The sequence below is a fragment of the Nuphar pumila genome, chromosome 2, assembly GCF_984573655.1.
Source record: "Nuphar pumila chromosome 2, dmNupPumi1.hap1.1, whole genome shotgun sequence".
Taxonomy (NCBI): domain Eukaryota; kingdom Viridiplantae; phylum Streptophyta; class Magnoliopsida; order Nymphaeales; family Nymphaeaceae; genus Nuphar; species Nuphar pumila.
This window is the reverse complement of record NC_143250.1, coordinates 62153231-62171816: the sequence shown is the minus strand read 5'-3', so window position 1 is coordinate 62171816 and position 18586 is coordinate 62153231. Positions and strand designations below refer to the sequence as shown.

Sequence of the window (18586 nt, the reverse complement as noted above, 5' to 3'; positions counted from 1 at the left end):
TATTTTGAGGATTAAACCAACAATTAGCTTTGATATGTCCCTTCTTATTACATAGAAAGCAAGTAGGAATTGGCCTCTGTCTTTGTGGATTAGAATATGTGTTGGGTGTAGGTAACCGTCCACGACCTCCTTGACCACTTCTCCCTTGTCTTCCTTTTCCCTTGATATCATAGCTTCCTCGTCCTCGTGCATAAGTAATCCCTGTAGCAAGAACTTCTTGGGCCCCAATATGCATAGATGATTCTTTAGAAAATCCCTTTTGGTTCATCTCATATTGTAACAATTTTGCACGCAGATCTTCAAAATTGGGAAGCTCAGGTAAACACAACAAGGAAGTAACAATCATATGATAGTCGTGTCTCAATCCACTGAAAGTTTGTTGTACCAAATTTTTATCAGTTACTGCACTTCCAACAACTACTAGTTGATCTGTGATAACTTTCATTTTGTTTAATTATTCCATGATGGTCATGGAATCCTTTCTTAACATTTGAAATTCTTTTTTAAGAAACATAATTCTGGCCTGAGAAACCTCTGAGTATGTCTGAACAAGTCTGTTCCAAAGTTGCATGGCAGTGCAGTCATCCGGAATTGCTACAAGTACCTCTTGTGACAGTGTAGATTTAATATAAGCAACTAGCGCTTGGTCTCTTTTCATCCAAGCTACAAATTCAGGATTTCTAACATATACCGTAGTAGATTCCCCTTTGTTGTCCCTTTCTTCTCTTGATATGAACTCGGGAGGAACTGGAATAGATCCATCCAGATGTCCAGAAGGATCTTGACTCCTAATGAAAGGTATGATTTGCCTCTTGCAAGTCAAGAAGTTACTATTGTTTAACTTTTCAGACACAAGTTGACTGAGGAAACTTGAGGAAAGGACCGACTGAGTAAGAAGTGAATTCATGTTTCACAGTATGAGGAGTGTTTCCAACACAATCTGTGTACAGTTTCTGTAACCCTTTTTTTTTTTTGCAGAAACTAATTCAGATCAATGGCTGATTTAAAACAGAAATTGAATATCTGTCAGATTTCTGATTTTCAGAAAGGAATGAATCCCGAATACGAAAGCCACAAAAAATATGTGAATATGAATTCACACTCGGTATTGACACAATGCTTTCAAGCTATAGGAAATGAAATGGTAGAAATGAGGGTATCGTCAGATCGGCTTGGTCAGATCTGATCAGGGATATGGTTGGATCAAGTATTTAGCTGGATCAAATAAGACCCGATTGCGTGATTAGATCACACTGACAGATTAATGAAAAACAGATGGGGTTCAACGAAGGGTTTGAGATCGAAAACCTGGGCTGAGTTAACCTGGTCCTATCTGAGTTAACTCAGATTAGTTATAGACGAGAGTTTGATCAGATCTGATTAACGTCAGATCTGATCGAGATCAAGAGACAGAGAAATCGAGATTTGGGGAAACAAACGAGATTTGGGGAAAAAATCAAGATTGGGGAAACAAACGAGATTGGGGAAAACAGATGGTATCAGCAGATTAGTTAGAGACGAGAGTTTGATCAGATCTGATTAACGTCATATCTGATCAAGATCAAGAGACAGAGAAATCGAGATTTGGGGAAACAAACGAGATTTGAAAAAAAAAACAATTTCTTGACTTAGAAGAGAAAATATCGAGAAGAGACAGATCTTTTGGACATACCTTTGAGATCGATTTCAGTTTCAGGTGTAGCGTGGCTCTGATACCATGAAAGATTTTCAATGTTCTCGTCCTTCCCTGCGTGAAAGCTGAGAAACAAAGAGAGAGATAAAGAGGGAGAGAGGAACTGCAAGAAAACCGATACCCACTATGTTTCGTAGGGTCGACTGTTGTATTAACCTCTTTATAATAACATACCATTACAGAAATTAGGGTACAAAAGTACCCTTATTACAAAAGAATAAATTACATCGTGCCATTAATGAGAAGGCAATGATCACGGGTCTGGATCTACAAATCCGTGACTCGTGACAAGGGGAATACACTTCTTTTCAGTACGAGAATAAAGAAGAGAGGGAATCATAACTTCACCTTACAAGAGTCGAGTGGCTTTGATTCCATGTAATGAAGTATGCGGACGAATCAAGAATGCAAATGCATTCACAAGGTCCAACAATGGAATTGGCACAAAGGCACACAAAGAGGCAATCCACTAAGGGATAATACGAAAAGATCTTATAAGAAGGCTACACATAAAAAAAGATAGACTCTTTTTATTAAAGGAGGAGCTCTAAAAGTGGATACAAAGCACAAGGGGGAGCGCCCCTATTTATACACTCAAGGGACCACAAGGGGGCTCCCAATAGAGTCGTTGGGAGCCCCCAACGACTCTATGGTGGGCCCCCCTATGTGGCTTTCAATAAAGAAAATAAAAAATAAAAAAAGGAAAAAGAAATAGAGGGAAAAAAGAAAAGAAATAAATACCCCTATGGTGTATTTATGTGAAAAGACCATAATACCTCTATCGGGTATTATGGTGTAAAAGAAGGAATATATATATATATATATATATATATATATATATATATATATATATATATATATTATATATGTTAACAGTCACGTGGTCACAGCTAACCTGGCCTTCACCTACATGTGTGTAGTTAAACTTGGTTGAAAGACAATGGCAAATTAGATCCCCCCAGCAGACGCCCCACCCCCTCTCTCTCTCTCTCTCTCTCTTACACACACTTCATTATATATATATATATATATCAACACCTCTTATGTATATCAATCAGAATGTGTACGCTGCATGTAGCAGTCATATCCATGTGCACTATGGATGTCAACCACATGAGCATCATACCTACCACACATGGAGAATGGAAATCCCTCTCTCTCTCTCTCTCACACACACACACACACACACACACATAGGGATGCACACGATTCGAGTTCGAGCTTGGGCTGTTCGAACTCGGCTCGGTTCAAAATGACTTTGTCCAAGCTTGGCTCGAGCTCGGAGCCGAGCTTGTAAGGCATTGTCCGAACTTGGCTCGGTTTCAAGCTCGAGCCAAGCCGAGCTGAGCTTCAACAAGATCTATAAAAAAAATTTGCAGAGGGATTTGATCCCCCGACCTCTCTAACGTTAACCAAGTGACCCACCATTAAGCCAAAGCACGTCTTTTGACTGTTATCATTGAAAAAATTATATACATACTAAAAATTCTCAGCGAAAAAAGGCATAAAAGACGGGATTCAAACCCAACATGTTATGAAGAAAGACCCATTACAGTAACAATGCACTTGTGAAATTATTTGCGAAGAATTTATATATATTGGGTTTGCAACGAACTGAGCCTTATCGGGCTCGACAGGTCGTTCAAGCTCGGCTTGATAGCTCGTCCAAGCTTTATACACCGGTTCAAGCTCGGCTCATTTACAAAGCCGACGAGCCCGAGCCGGCTCAGTTCGGTGTGCTACACACACATGCCACATGTCATGAGTATAGCCAACCTTAATTTGCTAAAAGCATGCACACCAGCCTCTATATCACCCTGACACATGTCCAGCAGCCTATAGATGCCAAAAAAGGTGTCCAACTCCCCCCCACCCCCCACAATCTGCCTTGGTTATATTTATAGATGATCTTTTCTTATTGTGGCATAGTGGCAACCTGAGTAATTCCTTTTGCTGTTTATGACAGGTTTATCTACTCTTTTATGAGTATTGGCATCATATTATGCTTGATTACTTGTGTTGGTCACATTGCTGCAGAAACTATCAATGGTTGCTGCCTATGCTTTGTATCCTGGCTAGTGTTTTGTTCCTTCAGATATTTGGAGTTCAGTATATATTGGACCACAATGCAGGCATGCTTCAGGATATTTTTCTAGCTGTCATATTTTTCTTCTTTCTAATTTGGGTTGTGCATATAGAAATGCCTGCAACACACCTTATGCTAAGATGAAACAGTGAGGTCATGAACATTGATAATTTTCTAAAATATTGTGAAAAAATGGTATAATATTGAAAAATGGCAGCATTTTCAAGATATCACCTGTTTTAAAGTGTCACAAATTTACCATGCTGCTGATATTTTTCCCAAGTTTTTTCCATAAAGCAAATTGTATTAGTTTGTCATCAGATACACTTGCACAGAAATTCCTGATATTGATGTTTATGACATGACATTTCTTTGAAGCTTTATTCATCTTACTGGTTTTTTCTCAATCTATTTTCTTGAATCTTGTCCAAGGAATCAGTCAACTTCTCTGTTTGTAGCACTTCTGTTTTTGTCTTTGTAATTTCATCGAACCATGCACAAACTTTTTATTTTCTTGTGGATTTGTGTCATTGATTAGTAGTTTAGCACACTTGTAGCATATAACGTCACACCTAAATGCAGAATAATCCAGGCATATGGTACCATGATGAAATATTTGTCCATTATCTAATGGATTAATTTGAGTATTTATTGACACCATGCATCTTCTTGAACCTTAACCTTCATGAATGGTGAGGTCTTAATGCAACTTTGATCCTTAACCACTGGCTTAGTATACATTGCTTACAACTGTTCTTATTCTGCTGGAAGCGACTTTGATGGGTTATATGCTTCTTGACAAGCATTGGGAAGAGGTAACTGTATCCACCAGTTTTTTTTTTGAGGAAAACTGTATCCACTAGTTCATGTTTATGTATTTTCACAAATACCTTCTATTCATATTTCACCACTGGTGTTTCTTCTTTCATTTTCATGCTCTGCAGGATCTTCCATATGACCCTACTGGAGAATTTGACAATCTTAGATCTTTTATTGAAGATAATATTGCTATTTGTAAAGGTGTTGGCCTGTTTGTGGTCAGTATTCAGGTAATCTTTGTTTTGTCTTAAATTCTTGAATTTTTATTGCTTGTTTTTCTTTGTGAAAAGCAGTATAGAACATGTGTAATTTTATATCAAGAAGTAACATTACATGCTCTAACCATGCATTGTTTCAGCCACAAATATGATCGGTTGAATGATAAGAATTATGATGAATGAAGTTTATTGAAAATGGAAAACTTTATAGAAGAGAACAAAAAGCAAATGGGTCAGATCCATATAATATGGCACATTATTGTTTGCTCAACTTGGTTGCAATATTTGGAGGGCCAGCTTTAGTGTGGTATGCTCGTAATATGGTTGCAGATTAGAAAACTGAAGTGCATCATTCTTGGTTGTTGTCTATGTGTGGTAATTTGTACTCTTGGCTTTCTCCAATGAGCGGTTCATATGACCTGTTTATTGGTTAAAGGAATTTCACTTGTTAGGACCCTTCTCAAGTTGAGAGAGTATTTTCTGCATTTGGTTCCTGGACTTTCTCATCTCGATATTGCTCTGATTTTATTTTTCCTTTTGCTAATGCATTTCTACTGGATTGGTTTATGGTAGGGATTGGGCTACATTTGTTTCTTGATAATCTTATCATTCTGCTCTATTTTCTCTCATTATGACAAAATTAGCTTTTGATCTGCGACACTTGAATGTTGTGATGTTAGGGTAGCAAACTCAGTCACTGTAAAATCACTAATGCAACATGTTAGTTTTTAGACTGAGTTTACAACTTATTTTTTATGTGTCCTGCTAGCTGGGAAAACACACGCAATTAGTACTTATTGAAACCTTCATCTTGTTGTTGCCCTTTTTTGTGGTCACTGTAACTTGCTGTTCTGTGTTCATATACTAATGTATCCCTTTGAATATTTCGTTTCACATCATTCTGGATTTACTGATTCTAGAGCAGAAAAGTTTGTACTTGTCTTTGTGGGGGAAAGGGGTAGTGCACTTTACATTAATTAGCCTTGGGTCTGAATATAGACCTAGGCTGTTGGATTTTTCATAGGACCTTGACCAATTTGGTTCAGTTTCATGATATTTGGGTATGATATGCATCCCAGAGAGCTGGACCGAGCTAGGAAACAAGATGAGCTTTAGTAGGACCTAGGGATGTAAACGGTTTGGATTCAGTTCAACTGTGTGCAATACCATATCGGACTAATTGGATGTTGTCGAAACTGATTTGAATTCGGATTGGAATGGTGAAAAGCTCGTACCAAATCCGCTTTTTTACATGTAAATGGATTTGGATATTCGTCAGATTTGATAGAAAAAATCAAAACCATATCCGCATCTGATTATAATTGGATATGGTATTGGCTTATCAAATCCAACTAAAGGGATTCAGATTCAGTTGTACATCGGTGAAAATCTGATCAGTTGACATCCCTAGCTGGACCTGGCCTTTTCCAGGCCCGGGTGTTTCCAACTGACAAAATATGTGCCTTCATCCTGATAAAGAAAAAGGGTCTAGGCCAAAGTATGGAGATAGAATGATGTTATTAGAAGAACAAATGAATAATGAAGTAAATAATACTCTGGAAATGAGTAGAGGGAGACGCACTTTTGAGTGACATTGATGGACCACGCTACACAACATTACGGAGAAACTAATCATTTCCTTAATACTATTTCATTTATTGAAGCCATATAGTTCTCACATGCAACTGTAAGCCGAATGAGTTTGATTAACAAAGTATGTAACGTACTACTTGAGGATCTTAGGTGAGGCTCCAGATTTAGTTTGCTAGAGTTATGGTTCTGTTTGAGAGCTGGTAGATGAGGTAGGAAATGAGGAATTGGGTCACAGTTGAGTCAAACTATTCTAGCAATATTTGTTTGCACTTGAAAGCAGAATTAGCAATAGAGGAAGTATTTGCCAGTTCCAGGAATTGAGTGCTCTCCTTTTGCAATTCCATAAACTTTTCGCCAACATTAAGCTCCCAAGCAGAGCCTTCAAAATTGGCACAACGACTCTATTGCATCAGATACAGACAATCCCTTCATGTACTAATATGGGTCTCATCCATCATCAGGAATTTTTCTTTATTGTACTTGTTCCTTTTTTTGGGGATAATCCAGGGAACACCACGCCCTCGTCCATCACTGACCACATTGGCTGGCCTCTGGTTGATTAAACCCTTGAGGCCCACCATGGAGTACACCCGGCTTCGACCTTGCGGCAAGGGGCACCACCCGTGGTTTCTAACTTGTGATGTCCCGTCAACTTGGTGACATTCACAAGTCGTTCCTACCAGATGAGCGGAGCCCTTCTGGGCTTTATGCTGCTTGTTCCTTGTATCTGGGGACCCAACATTGTTTGGTATCACTTCATTTTAAGCAGGTCAATAGCCCATTCACTGGTCTGTCTAGAAATTGGAACCAGTAAACATGCTCAAGCAGAGTGGGCTTAATCAACAAACAGGTGAACTATTTCAATGATGTCCATGCAGGCTCTTTCACTGTTATTGGCAATGATTCTAAGGGCCATGGTTACAACAAGAAGATCAGACTATGGCAGTGATGATGATGATTATCTTGCGAGGGATAACTATGGGCAGCCGGTGCTCCTTAACCAAGGGGGCCAAGTCGTTGCTTCCACCTCAATGGATAATAGTAAAAGCAACCGCTTTGATGCCTGGAGCACAAGGATGAGAGAAAAGGTACTGTTGCCACCTCTATTCTGCATCACGTAACTGTACATAGTCTCTCTCTCTCTCTCCGTGGCTTGTTCTTGTCAAATATTTGGTTGTCAAATAGTTAAATGCATGACTGATATTATGGGCTTCTGAGAGATCCAGTGGAGTTAATTTGCTTTATTATTGATCATGCAGTATGGATTGAACCCGAATGAATTCGGGTACAGTGGAGTGGATCCAAAAGCATGTCAAGCCATGAGAACCAATGGGGACGACCAGGGAAGATGTTCCATCATGTAAAACCGATGACCAAACCAGCATGGAACTGGTCCGACTCTTTTTCAAATTCTTTATTCTTAGCCTCCTTGTCTATAAAAGCGTAACCACTAAATAGGCTGTGAATTGTTTCTTTTTAAACAGTAGTAATTTATGTGCAGTTAAAAGCAGTGCGTTGTTCCTTGACAGAGTTCTGTTTTCATTTAACGTAGCATTCGTTTCCATGGACGCCCCTCTTCCAACGGTTTCACCATTTTGAATATTTAAAAATTTTCCAACGTGATCTAGGAATGTAGGAATGTCTTGTACCCGCCAGGACAGGCCTGAATCTGATTCCAAATATCAGGAATCTTCTGAAGATGGGACTGCTGCAAAAGTTTAAAGTTGCATCTGCATTGGCAGAATCAGACAGCTCGTACCTTTATACAACTCAAACCATGAACATATGTGATTACCCTTTAAGAGTTACTTCCATATCAACTAATCAGTTGTATATATATATATGGGAAACTGGAATATGTTTACCAGCCAAATACGTTGGTTGGTATGAATCGAGATTTTCATAGGTTTTTTTGCAAATTTAATCTTGCATATGCATTCGGCATGGTTCATTTGCTAGAAATCATATCAAATCAAGAAATGAGATTTTTTATGCTTGAATATTTATGAAAATTCTAAGCTATTGATTTTAAATCCTTGAAAGATCCTTTTTGTACATCATAATTGGATGATCCAAGAGTCTGTTTCTATAAAACCATGCATCTAGACCATCCTCACGGAGAAATTTTTGAAAAAAAGTAAAAAGCCCTATGAAAATCTCAGTTCATACCAGTAAACATATTTGGTTGGTATATATATATATATATATATATATATATATATATATATATATATATATATATATATATATATATAGAGAGAGAGAGAGAGAGAGAGAGAGAGAGAGAGAGAGAGATTTTCCCCTCTGCTTGGTTACAACCACTAGTACTAAGGAATCTCCCTCCCCCACCTTAAAACATGATGTGAATAGATAGAATTATTGATCAGCTTGAAACAAAATTCAAATCTTAAATCATAAAAGTTTATACAAGATGCTCGTACATACATATATTACAAAAGTAGGACCCGAAAAAAAAATCCCAAATGAAAAAAAAAATTGTGTTTCTCATAACATAACCTTATTTGCTTTTTCTCGTCTACCTCCAAAAGGCAGAAAGTGGCCTCACAAACATAAGCGAAGGTCAATGGCAGCATACATGGATGAAATCAGAAACAACATCCTCTATCAACTCATTAAGCACATCATTCTCTATTTCTCTCCCAATACCGTCCATCTCCACCACCTCCAAATCCAACCAATCCCACCCTCTGCTTCCCACCTCTTTCTTCAACAGCTTGTCCACACAATCCATGCCTCCTGCTGCCGTTACTACAGCCACCACCACCTCCTCCCCGGTGAAACTCTTCTTCAGACGCCTCCATGCCTCTTCTACTAGCTCACTTCCTGAAAGGACCATACTCTCCCTAGCGCCGCTTCTGGCTCTCAACCATGGACTCACATCCAAAGCTAGCCCTGCCATATCCAGGAGGACAGCATTGACACTGTCAAACAGAAGCCTTCTTTCTAACATAACTCGCCGTAGCTTCACTGCCTCAGTTATCAAGTCCTTAGTGTTACTACTGCTAAAATGCTTGTTCCAATCAATGAGATTCTCCAGCAAGGAGGGGTCTAAGGGGCAGTTTGATGAATACCATAGATCGGAAATGACTCTTGTATGGGGCTGTTCCCCATCCAAGCCAGCAGCAGCAAGCACTTTTTGCACAAACAGGAATTGCTCTTGTTCATCCACTGCCACTGATTCTGTCCCTCTGTTTGCTGTTATGCCATCTTCCAAGTTCGTGTCCTCCCACGACAATGCAGTAGTCACTGAATCGAGTGAAGATATCCGATTTGTGCCCATTTTGCGGGAAAGAGGTGCATGGTCTGCTGTTGGGCAAGGGAATAGATCAGGAGCTAATATACATGATTAGAAACAAACCTTAGCTGTTAGTGATAAACCTACCTTGAGAATCTGAGATGTTCATTTCCATGCCAGGCGGGCTAGGAGCTTCATCTTCAAATGGCGGTTCCAACACTGAGACAGGACTGGGTTGCTCTTGGTTCTCACTCAAAATTTCTAGTGATTTGGGTTTTGCTTGACTCAGGATTGCCTACACAAGGATAGAAGAATTCAAAATTAAACAAAGCTAGAAGTTCAGTCAGCAACAAACAAAATGAAGTGCATCGATGAGTAGATGCAAGCATAAAATAGGGGTACACGAGCTCACACAACACTTGTAGGGCATATTAAGGTTTGTGCTAGGAATAAACTTTCGAGGTACATTTGTATGTTGGTATGCCCAATTGAATATTTCAGGCAGCATCCATCTTTATTGCAAAGACAACCAACTTTGTACACTAACATACAATAAACAAGTATACCAGAGACTAGGACTGAATAAGATTAGCTGGATCTGTCAGAGTCGCACATTCCTAACCGAGGGGTCCAGGGCTTTGAATCCCACTGGAGGCTATCCCCTAGCCTGACTATCAAAAGGGAAAAAAAGGGATAGGGTAGGTGGGTGGGAAGAAAAAGAATATCAGAGACTAGATAGTCATCACTAGAAGGGAAGAACCTCTGTAATAGCAAGATGATCTCATAAGTTTGCACATGTGTGCATATGCATGCATGTGTGTTCACAAAAAATCCTTTAAAACAGGTACCTCGATAGAATAGCCTCCTTTTAATCCCTTCATAGCTGAAGTCGAAGCAATTGTTCTGCACAATTCATGTGAATTTGACATAGGAGATGAACTGCTTTCACAATTACTCCTGGTAGGAAGCTGCTGCGATTCAGTGACATCTCTGGACATTTCCACATTGACAGATTTTCCTTCTTGGCAGTTCCCAAGTGAGGGAGATGGATCACTTTTCTCTTTGCGTGATTTCTTATTCCTGGAGAAGAACAAACTGGAAACTTTCCCCTTTAATGACCTTGTGTTCTTCGGTTTCTCCGCGCTTGCAATGGGCTTTGGCAGTTGAGGCTTATAAGCCTCATCGTCCAGCTGTACAGTGTCAAACACTTTTGAAGAAACTGGAACTGATCTTGATCTCAACAGGTTTCTAGGGGAGCACTCCCCAGCTCCATCATCTATACTTTTGTTACCTGAGACACAACTCGACTCATGATCGTCATTTTCAGCAAGTGGCCTGCTGCTTGACATACTAAGAACTTCCTCTCTGATCTTCCCGACTGAATTTGTTGGCCTTTTCACTTCAGGTATAACAAGCATTTCACCCAATGTACTCGAGCTTCTTCGTAGTTGTCGCTCTTGATTACCATGTGCCATCAATGCCCACCGCTCTGAAAGTCGCTTCTTGGCTTCCTTGGCTACTGAAGACTCTGGGGAATAAGACGCCCTACTAATAGAAGATGATGAATAAGAACTACTATACCTATTGATGAAGTCCCATGAATACCTTGAGATTGGGGTCATAACCTCTGAATCACTAAGATTGGTACCTTCTGCATACTCATTTTCAGATCTACTACGTGAGCTCTCATCTCCAACATAGCCATTTGATAACACAGATGAGAGCATTGTCTCCTCCCTCATACTTGATGCATTCAATGAGTGGCTGCTTAAGCTTTCAGGCATATGTCTCGTTATCTCCCCCACTAGAAAATCATTATTTTCATCTGCTGAAGCATTCAAAAGCTTCTCCGGACTGCTTGCATATGAGGCTCTACTGTATGGCCTAGGTGATAAGGGTGGGGATGAGACCACCATTCTTATGCCCTGGACCTTCTGGGGACTAGGTTTTAAGACCACTATTCTCGTAGGATTAGGAGAATTATCAGCTTTCCCTGGTGGTCTAACATGAAAATTACTCTTATGTTCAAAAACAGAACTCCAAGGTGGCCTATTCTCATCCAGTCCCTTTGCCTCAACTAGCTGCTGTTTCTTTAGGGAGTGATTCAACATTTCCTGTTTCCTTCCCAGTCTGTCATTCTTTAATTCTGAGGTAATGCATCTTTCACCACCGTTCGGTTGTTTCCATGAGCTATTTTCCACCACTGTCTTCGATGGTTTCAGCACTGTGATGCGCTTTGGTTGAGATGGTGGTGGAATAGACTGCAAGCTGTTGAGATGCTTTGAAAATAAGGAATTAGGTTCTTGAAGAAATTGCAGGAACAATTCTCTGTTTGAACTTAACACCTCCAATGCATCTTGAAATTCCTTAGATTGACGAAGCTTTTCATCAGTAGCAAGTCGCTTTGCTTCCACAAACTTTTGACGTACAAGATCCATTTTTTTCTCATCCATATGGCCACTATGTGTTACTTTGTGCAGTGACTGGTTATTGACTTTCTCCATATTAGATGACTGCCAAACTTCGTAAACATCTTTACATTCTTCTTCTTCACAAATAGAAGAATGGGTCTGGATCTTGTGCAGCAGGCTTTTCTCCTTCAACCCATTTTCCTGCTTCTGGTGTCCCTTCATGATTCCTGAATGAGTGGAACCCACCTGGATTGGCAAGTGACGACAGTGTTCATGATTCCTCAATGTAATGCTTTGTAAATAGCTCTCAGATTTGTCTCTTAGACTGGAGCAAAATGGTTCATGAGAAGGAAGAGCATCAAGACCCATTAGCTGGGCAACAACACTGGGCGGCTTTCTCTTGGGATCCACTTCCATTGACATTTCTTGAGCTATAAGCATCTTCATAGGTGTCCCATTTCTGGCCTTGTTTAAAGAACTCCTGGACTCATATGCTGCCTGGTAACCACACGATGTACAAATTAAACTGAATACATGCCTATCAGATAGCAAACAGCCACCACAGCCCATAAGGAAGACCGTGGAATCAAATTCAGACATGACACTGTTGGCATTTTGACATATTTGAAACAAAAATTCCTTTTTTCTCATTCTCATGAAAGTTTTTAAAAAACATTGAGCATTAACAAATTTCAAATTGTAATTGGGATACAAAAAGTAAAGGCACCAGATACTTACGGGTTCCTCTTCCATATATTTCTCCGTAGGATGTGATACCTTTGAAGACTCCACCTGACTTCTCAAAAGATTTGATCCTGACATTAGCCATCCAGGAAGATAAATTGCTGGTTCCAAGTGAAATTAGGGAAAAAAGGCAGTTGGACAGATACAAGGCCAATTAATTAATTCAACTGCAAACTGGATTTCTAATTTTCTATTCAATAATCCTGGACTAGCTGATTGTTTTGGGTTTCACTAACTGGAAGCAGAGATCATTGCATTAAAAAAGAAACAGAAGAAAGGATGGGAGCTTCCTTGCATGCATCCACACACACACATAAAGCTTATCCATAAATCAGCATTTCCTTGATACTTTCCATTAAATGAAGGATTCACATGCATTATATTCATATCCAACTCGGACTATTCCATCAAAAGAAATATACAAGGAGAAAAACTCAGAAAGCACACAGCTAAACTCACCATCACAATGAGGTTTTTCAGTAAGTAGTTTGTTTCCTGAAACCCCCACGTTCAAGTCGAACAAGTTCACCATCCTTCCCATACATCCTGGAGATGATTTGTGGTAACTAGTGGATTTCTTCCGCTGAAATTCAGCCATTCCAACACCTTACTAACAAGAAAACCATCAAGAAGCATGAGTTCAAATATCCACTTGGATAACACCAAACACAGGCACAAGAAAAAGAGCACGACGCTCACCCTCTTTATCCCTAAGCACAACAGCACAGCATCCACGCCTCAAGAAATTGACCTGTAGTGACCTCTAAATCTATGGAGAAATGGGAAAGAGAGAAAAGAAGGTTCAGCCAAACTGACAAAAAAGCAGTAAAACTTGGAATCTAACAGCAGTCCGACATAAAGAAAGAAAATCACTGTAAGGCTGCAAGCATAAATTAGGTAAACAATACTGACAAAGATGCAGAGATTGGAAAAGGACATAACAAGAGAGAATATTTGTGGCAAATGGCATGACAGGTTCACTGATGAAGTGGTAAATCCCCAAGATCCCAGAACTGAGATGTTCAGATCAGTATAACATTCAGTATGATTATAACTACAAAAGGCCACAAACTCAGGGTCTTCCATGCTAAGGAAAGACTAAGACGAAAAGGGTGACGACTATTCCAATTTGTACAGTGGAAAACTACAAGACGAGAAAAAGGAGAAACTATATCAGAGAAACCTCACCTTGGAAACGGGGATAAAAAGGAAACCTGAATACTATTTTATGAAAGGAATAAAATTCCAACTCGTTTCAGAAATCATCCAGCTCGGAAGAGAATAAAAGACCTACTGACGGATCAAGTACCAGCAGTAGTAGTACTAATAAATATCAATAATAACAATAACGTCATGGATACATGCTCATAAGGAAACAAGAAGAAAAAACAATAAATGGGCAAAAGGATGGAGACATTGCCAACCTTGTACGATCAGTGTAACCATTTTCTTTTTACAAAACACGGTTAAGTAAAATTAACGATCACGAACCAAATATTTATTTAAATTTCAAACAATACAAATGAAGCTGAAAAGAAAAACAAAATATTCAAGTATTCAGGCCGAAGTAGGCAAGAAATCTCAAAAAACTAGACTACCGTTGACCACCAAAAAATAAAGAATACTAGGCAATAAATGAACGGACAATGCAGAAGAGGAAAATTTTATAGTGACTTTTTTTGGCAAGGTGCCATGTACTTCATTTAAAAATACCAATGAGATGTCATAATCGCAACCATAATCCTAGTCAAGCCGTCATAGAAAAAAAACACAAGAAATTCTGAAAACTGAGAGTAAATCAGCTAACAGAGGTGGCGACTCCTTGGTGCAAGGGGTAAGCCCACTGAGTTTTCCGCTGCCAGGACAGCAGGACAGAACAATAAGTACGGCAGGCAGAGCCAGTGCGGCTAGGTCTCTGATACTGTGGGCGGTTTCTATGTGTAAATATAAAAAAACAGCAAACAGAAATTGTATTCTGCATCAGAAGTGCAAAGATTAGATATGGGTAACCTTAGTACAGTTCAGGTCATAGTCGTGAATGCCAAAATTGCCAATACCAGGGAAACAAAGATCTTACTTTATGAAATACATGAAACATTCCACAAACATTACATTGTGAGGTACATGAAACCAAGATCTTAATTTGCGAAATCCACATTCCGGAAAAAGGAAGAAGGAAAGAATGGACATTGTTGCATGTCGGCTAGGAGAAATCCTTCTAGAGCAGTATGATATGTTCATAAAACGAGTCCAAACGAGTTTTTGATCTGTTGGTAGAGAGGTAATAAATAAAACACAAAATAAGGCAGGTCTATGAGCCAGCCCATCCGACTATATATCTCAGATTAAGAAAAAATGATCGATACAAAAAGAAAGAAAGAGGTCTTCGGTTAAAAACAGATACAGTAAACGTCCTATTCCATAAAATTGTACGGATCTCATCAAACAAAACGAAGCCCAAAACGGACAATATGTCCATACCAAGTTCCAAAGCAGAAGATAAGACCCTACCAGACATAATTACAAAATGCAAGTGAAAGTCAAAAACAGACGATTTACATTCAAACCAGTTCCAAATACCTATAGTTTTTTTGCAAAGAATACAATGTAAAAAAAACACAAAAAGCGACAAATCCAAACAAAACAAGAAGGAAAAAATTTACCATGAGAAAAGTACCCTTTTTTAAAAGAAGCAGCAAATCTCTATCTCTCTCTCTCTCTCTCTCTCTCTCTTCTGGTGGGGGTAGAGGAAAAACAAGACTAAAAGCAGCACTCTTTCTCTAATTTTCAAAAAAAAAAAAATATTGGGGAGGATGTAAGAGTTCTCATCGAGCAAGATAAAACAAGATAAAAACTATATCACAAAATGCAGGATGATTTTTGTCCCCAATTTCCAGCTTCCAGCCTTAAAACTCTCGTGAGAATAGGGAAGGAAATTTCACTTAATTTTCAAAGAGAGAAGATTTCTCAAATTCAGATAAAAAGGGAAAAGGAAATGAAGAAAAAGTTACAGTAAACTGTGAGAAAATAAAACAGGAACTTTGCCACACTAAAGATCATTTAAGAACACTGCACTTAAAGGGGATGGTCTACAAAAAAGAAAAAAGGACACGAAAACAATGAATTGCAGGCAAATTTCGTCTGTTTCTCTTTATAACTGTCGCAAAAGAAGAGGAAGTTAGATTAAAAAATCTCACGTTGTCATTAATTAATTTCTGTGAAGAACGATGGCAACAAGTAACAAAGAAATAGATGAAAACAGGAATAATTTAAAAAAAGATCCACTCTTCCTTTGCTAAGACGAAAATCAAAGGCAATGTTTTGTTTTCTCCTCCTATTTCAAGAAAAAACCACAAGAACTCATTTTGAACCCCAAATTTCCGGTGCCTACAAACAAAGAACCAACGCAATCCTGAAAAAATAAAATGAAAACTACACATTTCTCGAAAAAAAAGAGAAAATGAGAAAAATGGAAGCAGAAAGAACGTTTCGTTCCCCTCAATTTGAAGACGGACTACAAAAGCTTGATCACTAACTCTAAGTTCCAACATTTAGCTCATGTCACGAAAAAGAAAGAGCAAGAAAAATCACGCGATCTCCAAGAACAAAAGAAAAAGTAAAATAACTAAAAAACAAAATAAGAAAGAAGAGAGAATAAACGCAATAAAGGAGAGAGATTCCACCCTCCTTTTCCCCAATCTCAGCAAAAAGCCTGTCATTTTCTTTACACTCTCAGATCTGCACTCCCGGAGAGAGAGAGAGAGAGAGAGAGAGAGAGAGAGAGAGAGAGAGAGAGAGAGAGAGAGAGAGAGAGAGAGACTCATCAGCACACAGAGAGGAGCGAGACGTAGACCAAGGAGGAGGAGGCTCGCTATTTCTCTCACCTCCTACTCCCGTCGGCTACTCGGAGGAAATTGCCATTGCGGTGGCGCCGTACTACCGGGTCCCAGAGAGCACCGAGAAGAAGAAGGACGACGACGATCGCTGTTTTACTCACCTCATACTCTAGTCGGCTACTAGCCGGAAACTGCCAACGCGGTGGCTCCGTACTACGGCGACGACGACGACGATCTCTGTTTCACTCACCTCCTGCTTTCGTCGACTCCTCGCCGGAAACTGCCAATGCGGTGGCGCCGTACAACCGGGTCCGGCAGGGGAGGAAAGGTTCGGCTCGTTGACGGTGGATTACTCATTTAACCACGACCTGGTACGGAAGCGCAAAGAAAGAAGGCCCTCCACCCCCACCCAACCCACCGACGTCACAGCGGAATCGAAACGATCTATTGGATTTGATTTATACGGAGAATAAAATACGGTTGGCAAGATCGTAATTTCATGCGGACGTGAAGAAACCCGGGCCCCTCTATTTTTAATTTTTTATTTTAACGCGGATTTTAAAATAAGGCACACGTGACACGTCGCCTTCTATTTCGTCCATTCAAGTTACTCAAAATACAATTCTACCCTTTTTTTTTATAAAGATAAGCTCTTTCCAGAAGAGCCAAATCATATTTTTATGTTTACGTCCGCATGGCTAGTTGGGTGATCGTGAAGGCCCTCACATGAGGGCACCTGATCAAACCTCACTGACGCATAGATGTGTTTTTCTTGCTTCTGAGTTCCTCGTTTTAAATATATATATATATATATATATATATATATATATATATATATATATATATATATATATATATATATATATATATACATACATATTATATTTTATGATTGGACAAAAAGTATGAAAGCATAAGCGTTTTAAGCCGACATGTTTGAAAAATGATTTAAGTTCAGGAACTTGGAAGTTTGTGTTGTTAGGGATCACGTGGAAATGCGACTTTATTAAGTGGGTCGCGTTGATATTCCCCGGAGATATAAATGATGGTATTATGTGTTGAGGTTGAGGGCATTTTTAAAGGGTTCAGTTGGAGGCAGTGCGTTTAGGGAGGATGACAGTGGACAGGGGGGACAAGGTATCCACCCCCGGGTCTCATCTCAAAATTTGGACCTTCATCTCTGCATGGGTTTGGATTTTAACCTCCTTCCTCACTTTTTATCTCCGTTTTATGTCTTTCATCCCCGGTTGAGGCGGGGCAGGGTTCCGTTTCCATTGCTATTCCTAAAGAAGGATTGAGAACGGGTCGAGCGTAAGAAAGCGTAAGTCCATTCATGCCTTCATGGATTTTGATTTTAACCTCTATCCCCGTTTTATATCCTTCATCCCCGGTGAAGTAGTTTATGTATTTTTTATTTTTTTATATATCTACACATAGAAACCTCCCCTTAATATCATAGACCTAGTCGTATTGGCTCTGCCAGACGCACTTACGGTCACTGTTTTGGCAGCGTAAATCTCCGTGGGCTTATTCCTTGCCCCAAGAGATTGGCCAAGCGTGATGCCCATGAGATTTGAACCTAGGCCCAATCCCACTACGCCGAACTTCTATTAGGGGTAGTTTATGCATTTAAGAAATCAGGCTCTGCTTGTCTGGCAGGAGCAGTTAATGCATGTCACCTTGTGTTGGGATGTTGCAAGTTCGAACCCTAAATGTTATGGTTGTATAACTGGTATGGATTTGTGTTTTCTCTCGAAAAAACAAGTGTATTTTACATTAAAAACTGGGATTTGGTAACTACCACTACTGGAGGGTTGTTTGCATGAGTTTGTTGAGAAGGTGCTGAGATGAAGGGGCCAATCAAACCCCCACTGGCGCACAGGTGTGTCCTGAGCTTTCAGAAGTAGGCCACGTAAGGCAGGGTCGTCAT

The 18586-nt window shown here is 39.5% G+C and overlaps 2 protein-coding genes across 7 annotated transcripts in view; one reads left to right on the top strand and one right to left on the bottom strand.

The window, feature by feature from the left end:
- LOC149845552 (tetraspanin-18-like) overlaps positions 1–7916 on the top strand; it is a 30176-nt gene extending 22260 nt beyond the window's left edge. The window contains exons 3-7 of the mRNA XM_089995823.1: positions 3660–3759; positions 4514–4594; positions 4724–4828; positions 7288–7497; positions 7669–7916. Coding sequence (XP_089851949.1) covers positions 3660–3759; positions 4514–4594; positions 4724–4828; positions 7288–7497; positions 7669–7773 — 601 coding nt within the window. The 3' untranslated portion in view covers positions 7774–7916. The remainder of the gene's footprint in view (positions 1–3659; positions 3760–4513; positions 4595–4723; positions 4829–7287; positions 7498–7668) is intronic.
- An 859-nt stretch (positions 7917–8775) lies between these two features.
- LOC149845551 (uncharacterized) lies at positions 8776–17086 on the bottom strand. 6 transcript variants are annotated; one of them, XM_089997664.1, is made up of 7 exons: positions 16818–17086; positions 13520–13589; positions 13280–13430; positions 12815–12891; positions 10514–12574; positions 9813–9960; positions 8776–9733 (listed from the first exon to the last, which is right to left on the bottom strand). In XM_089997664.1, the coding sequence occupies exons 3-7, from the start codon at positions 13416–13418 to the stop codon at positions 8991–8993; spliced, it is 3168 nt and encodes a 1055-aa protein (XP_089853790.1). In that variant the 5' UTR covers positions 13419–13430; positions 13520–13589; positions 16818–17086; the 3' UTR covers positions 8776–8990. The 6 variants fall into 6 exon arrangements, with proteins under 6 accessions (XP_089853790.1, XP_089853789.1, XP_089853788.1 ...); XM_089997663.1 differs by having other exon boundaries at positions 13280–13426; positions 16818–17084; XM_089997662.1 differs by having other exon boundaries at positions 13280–13403; positions 16818–16884.
- Between the last annotated feature and the right edge of the window lie 1500 nt (positions 17087–18586).

What these genes read in the sequence shown, in the direction of transcription:
- LOC149845551 (XM_089997664.1), bottom strand. Translation starts at nt 13,418, where the DNA reads ATGGCTGAATTTCAGCGGAAGAAATCCACTAGTTACCACAAATCATCT. An exon ending in TGAAAAACCTCATTGTGATG is followed by an intron (nt 12,892 to 13,279) that starts GTGAGTTTAGCT and finishes GGCTAATGTCAG; the next exon opens with GATCAAATCTTTTGAGAAGT. An exon ending in GAACATCTCAGATTCTCAAG is followed by an intron (nt 9,734 to 9,812) that starts GTAGGTTTATCA and finishes GCCCAACAGCAG; the next exon opens with ACCATGCACCTCTTTCCCGC.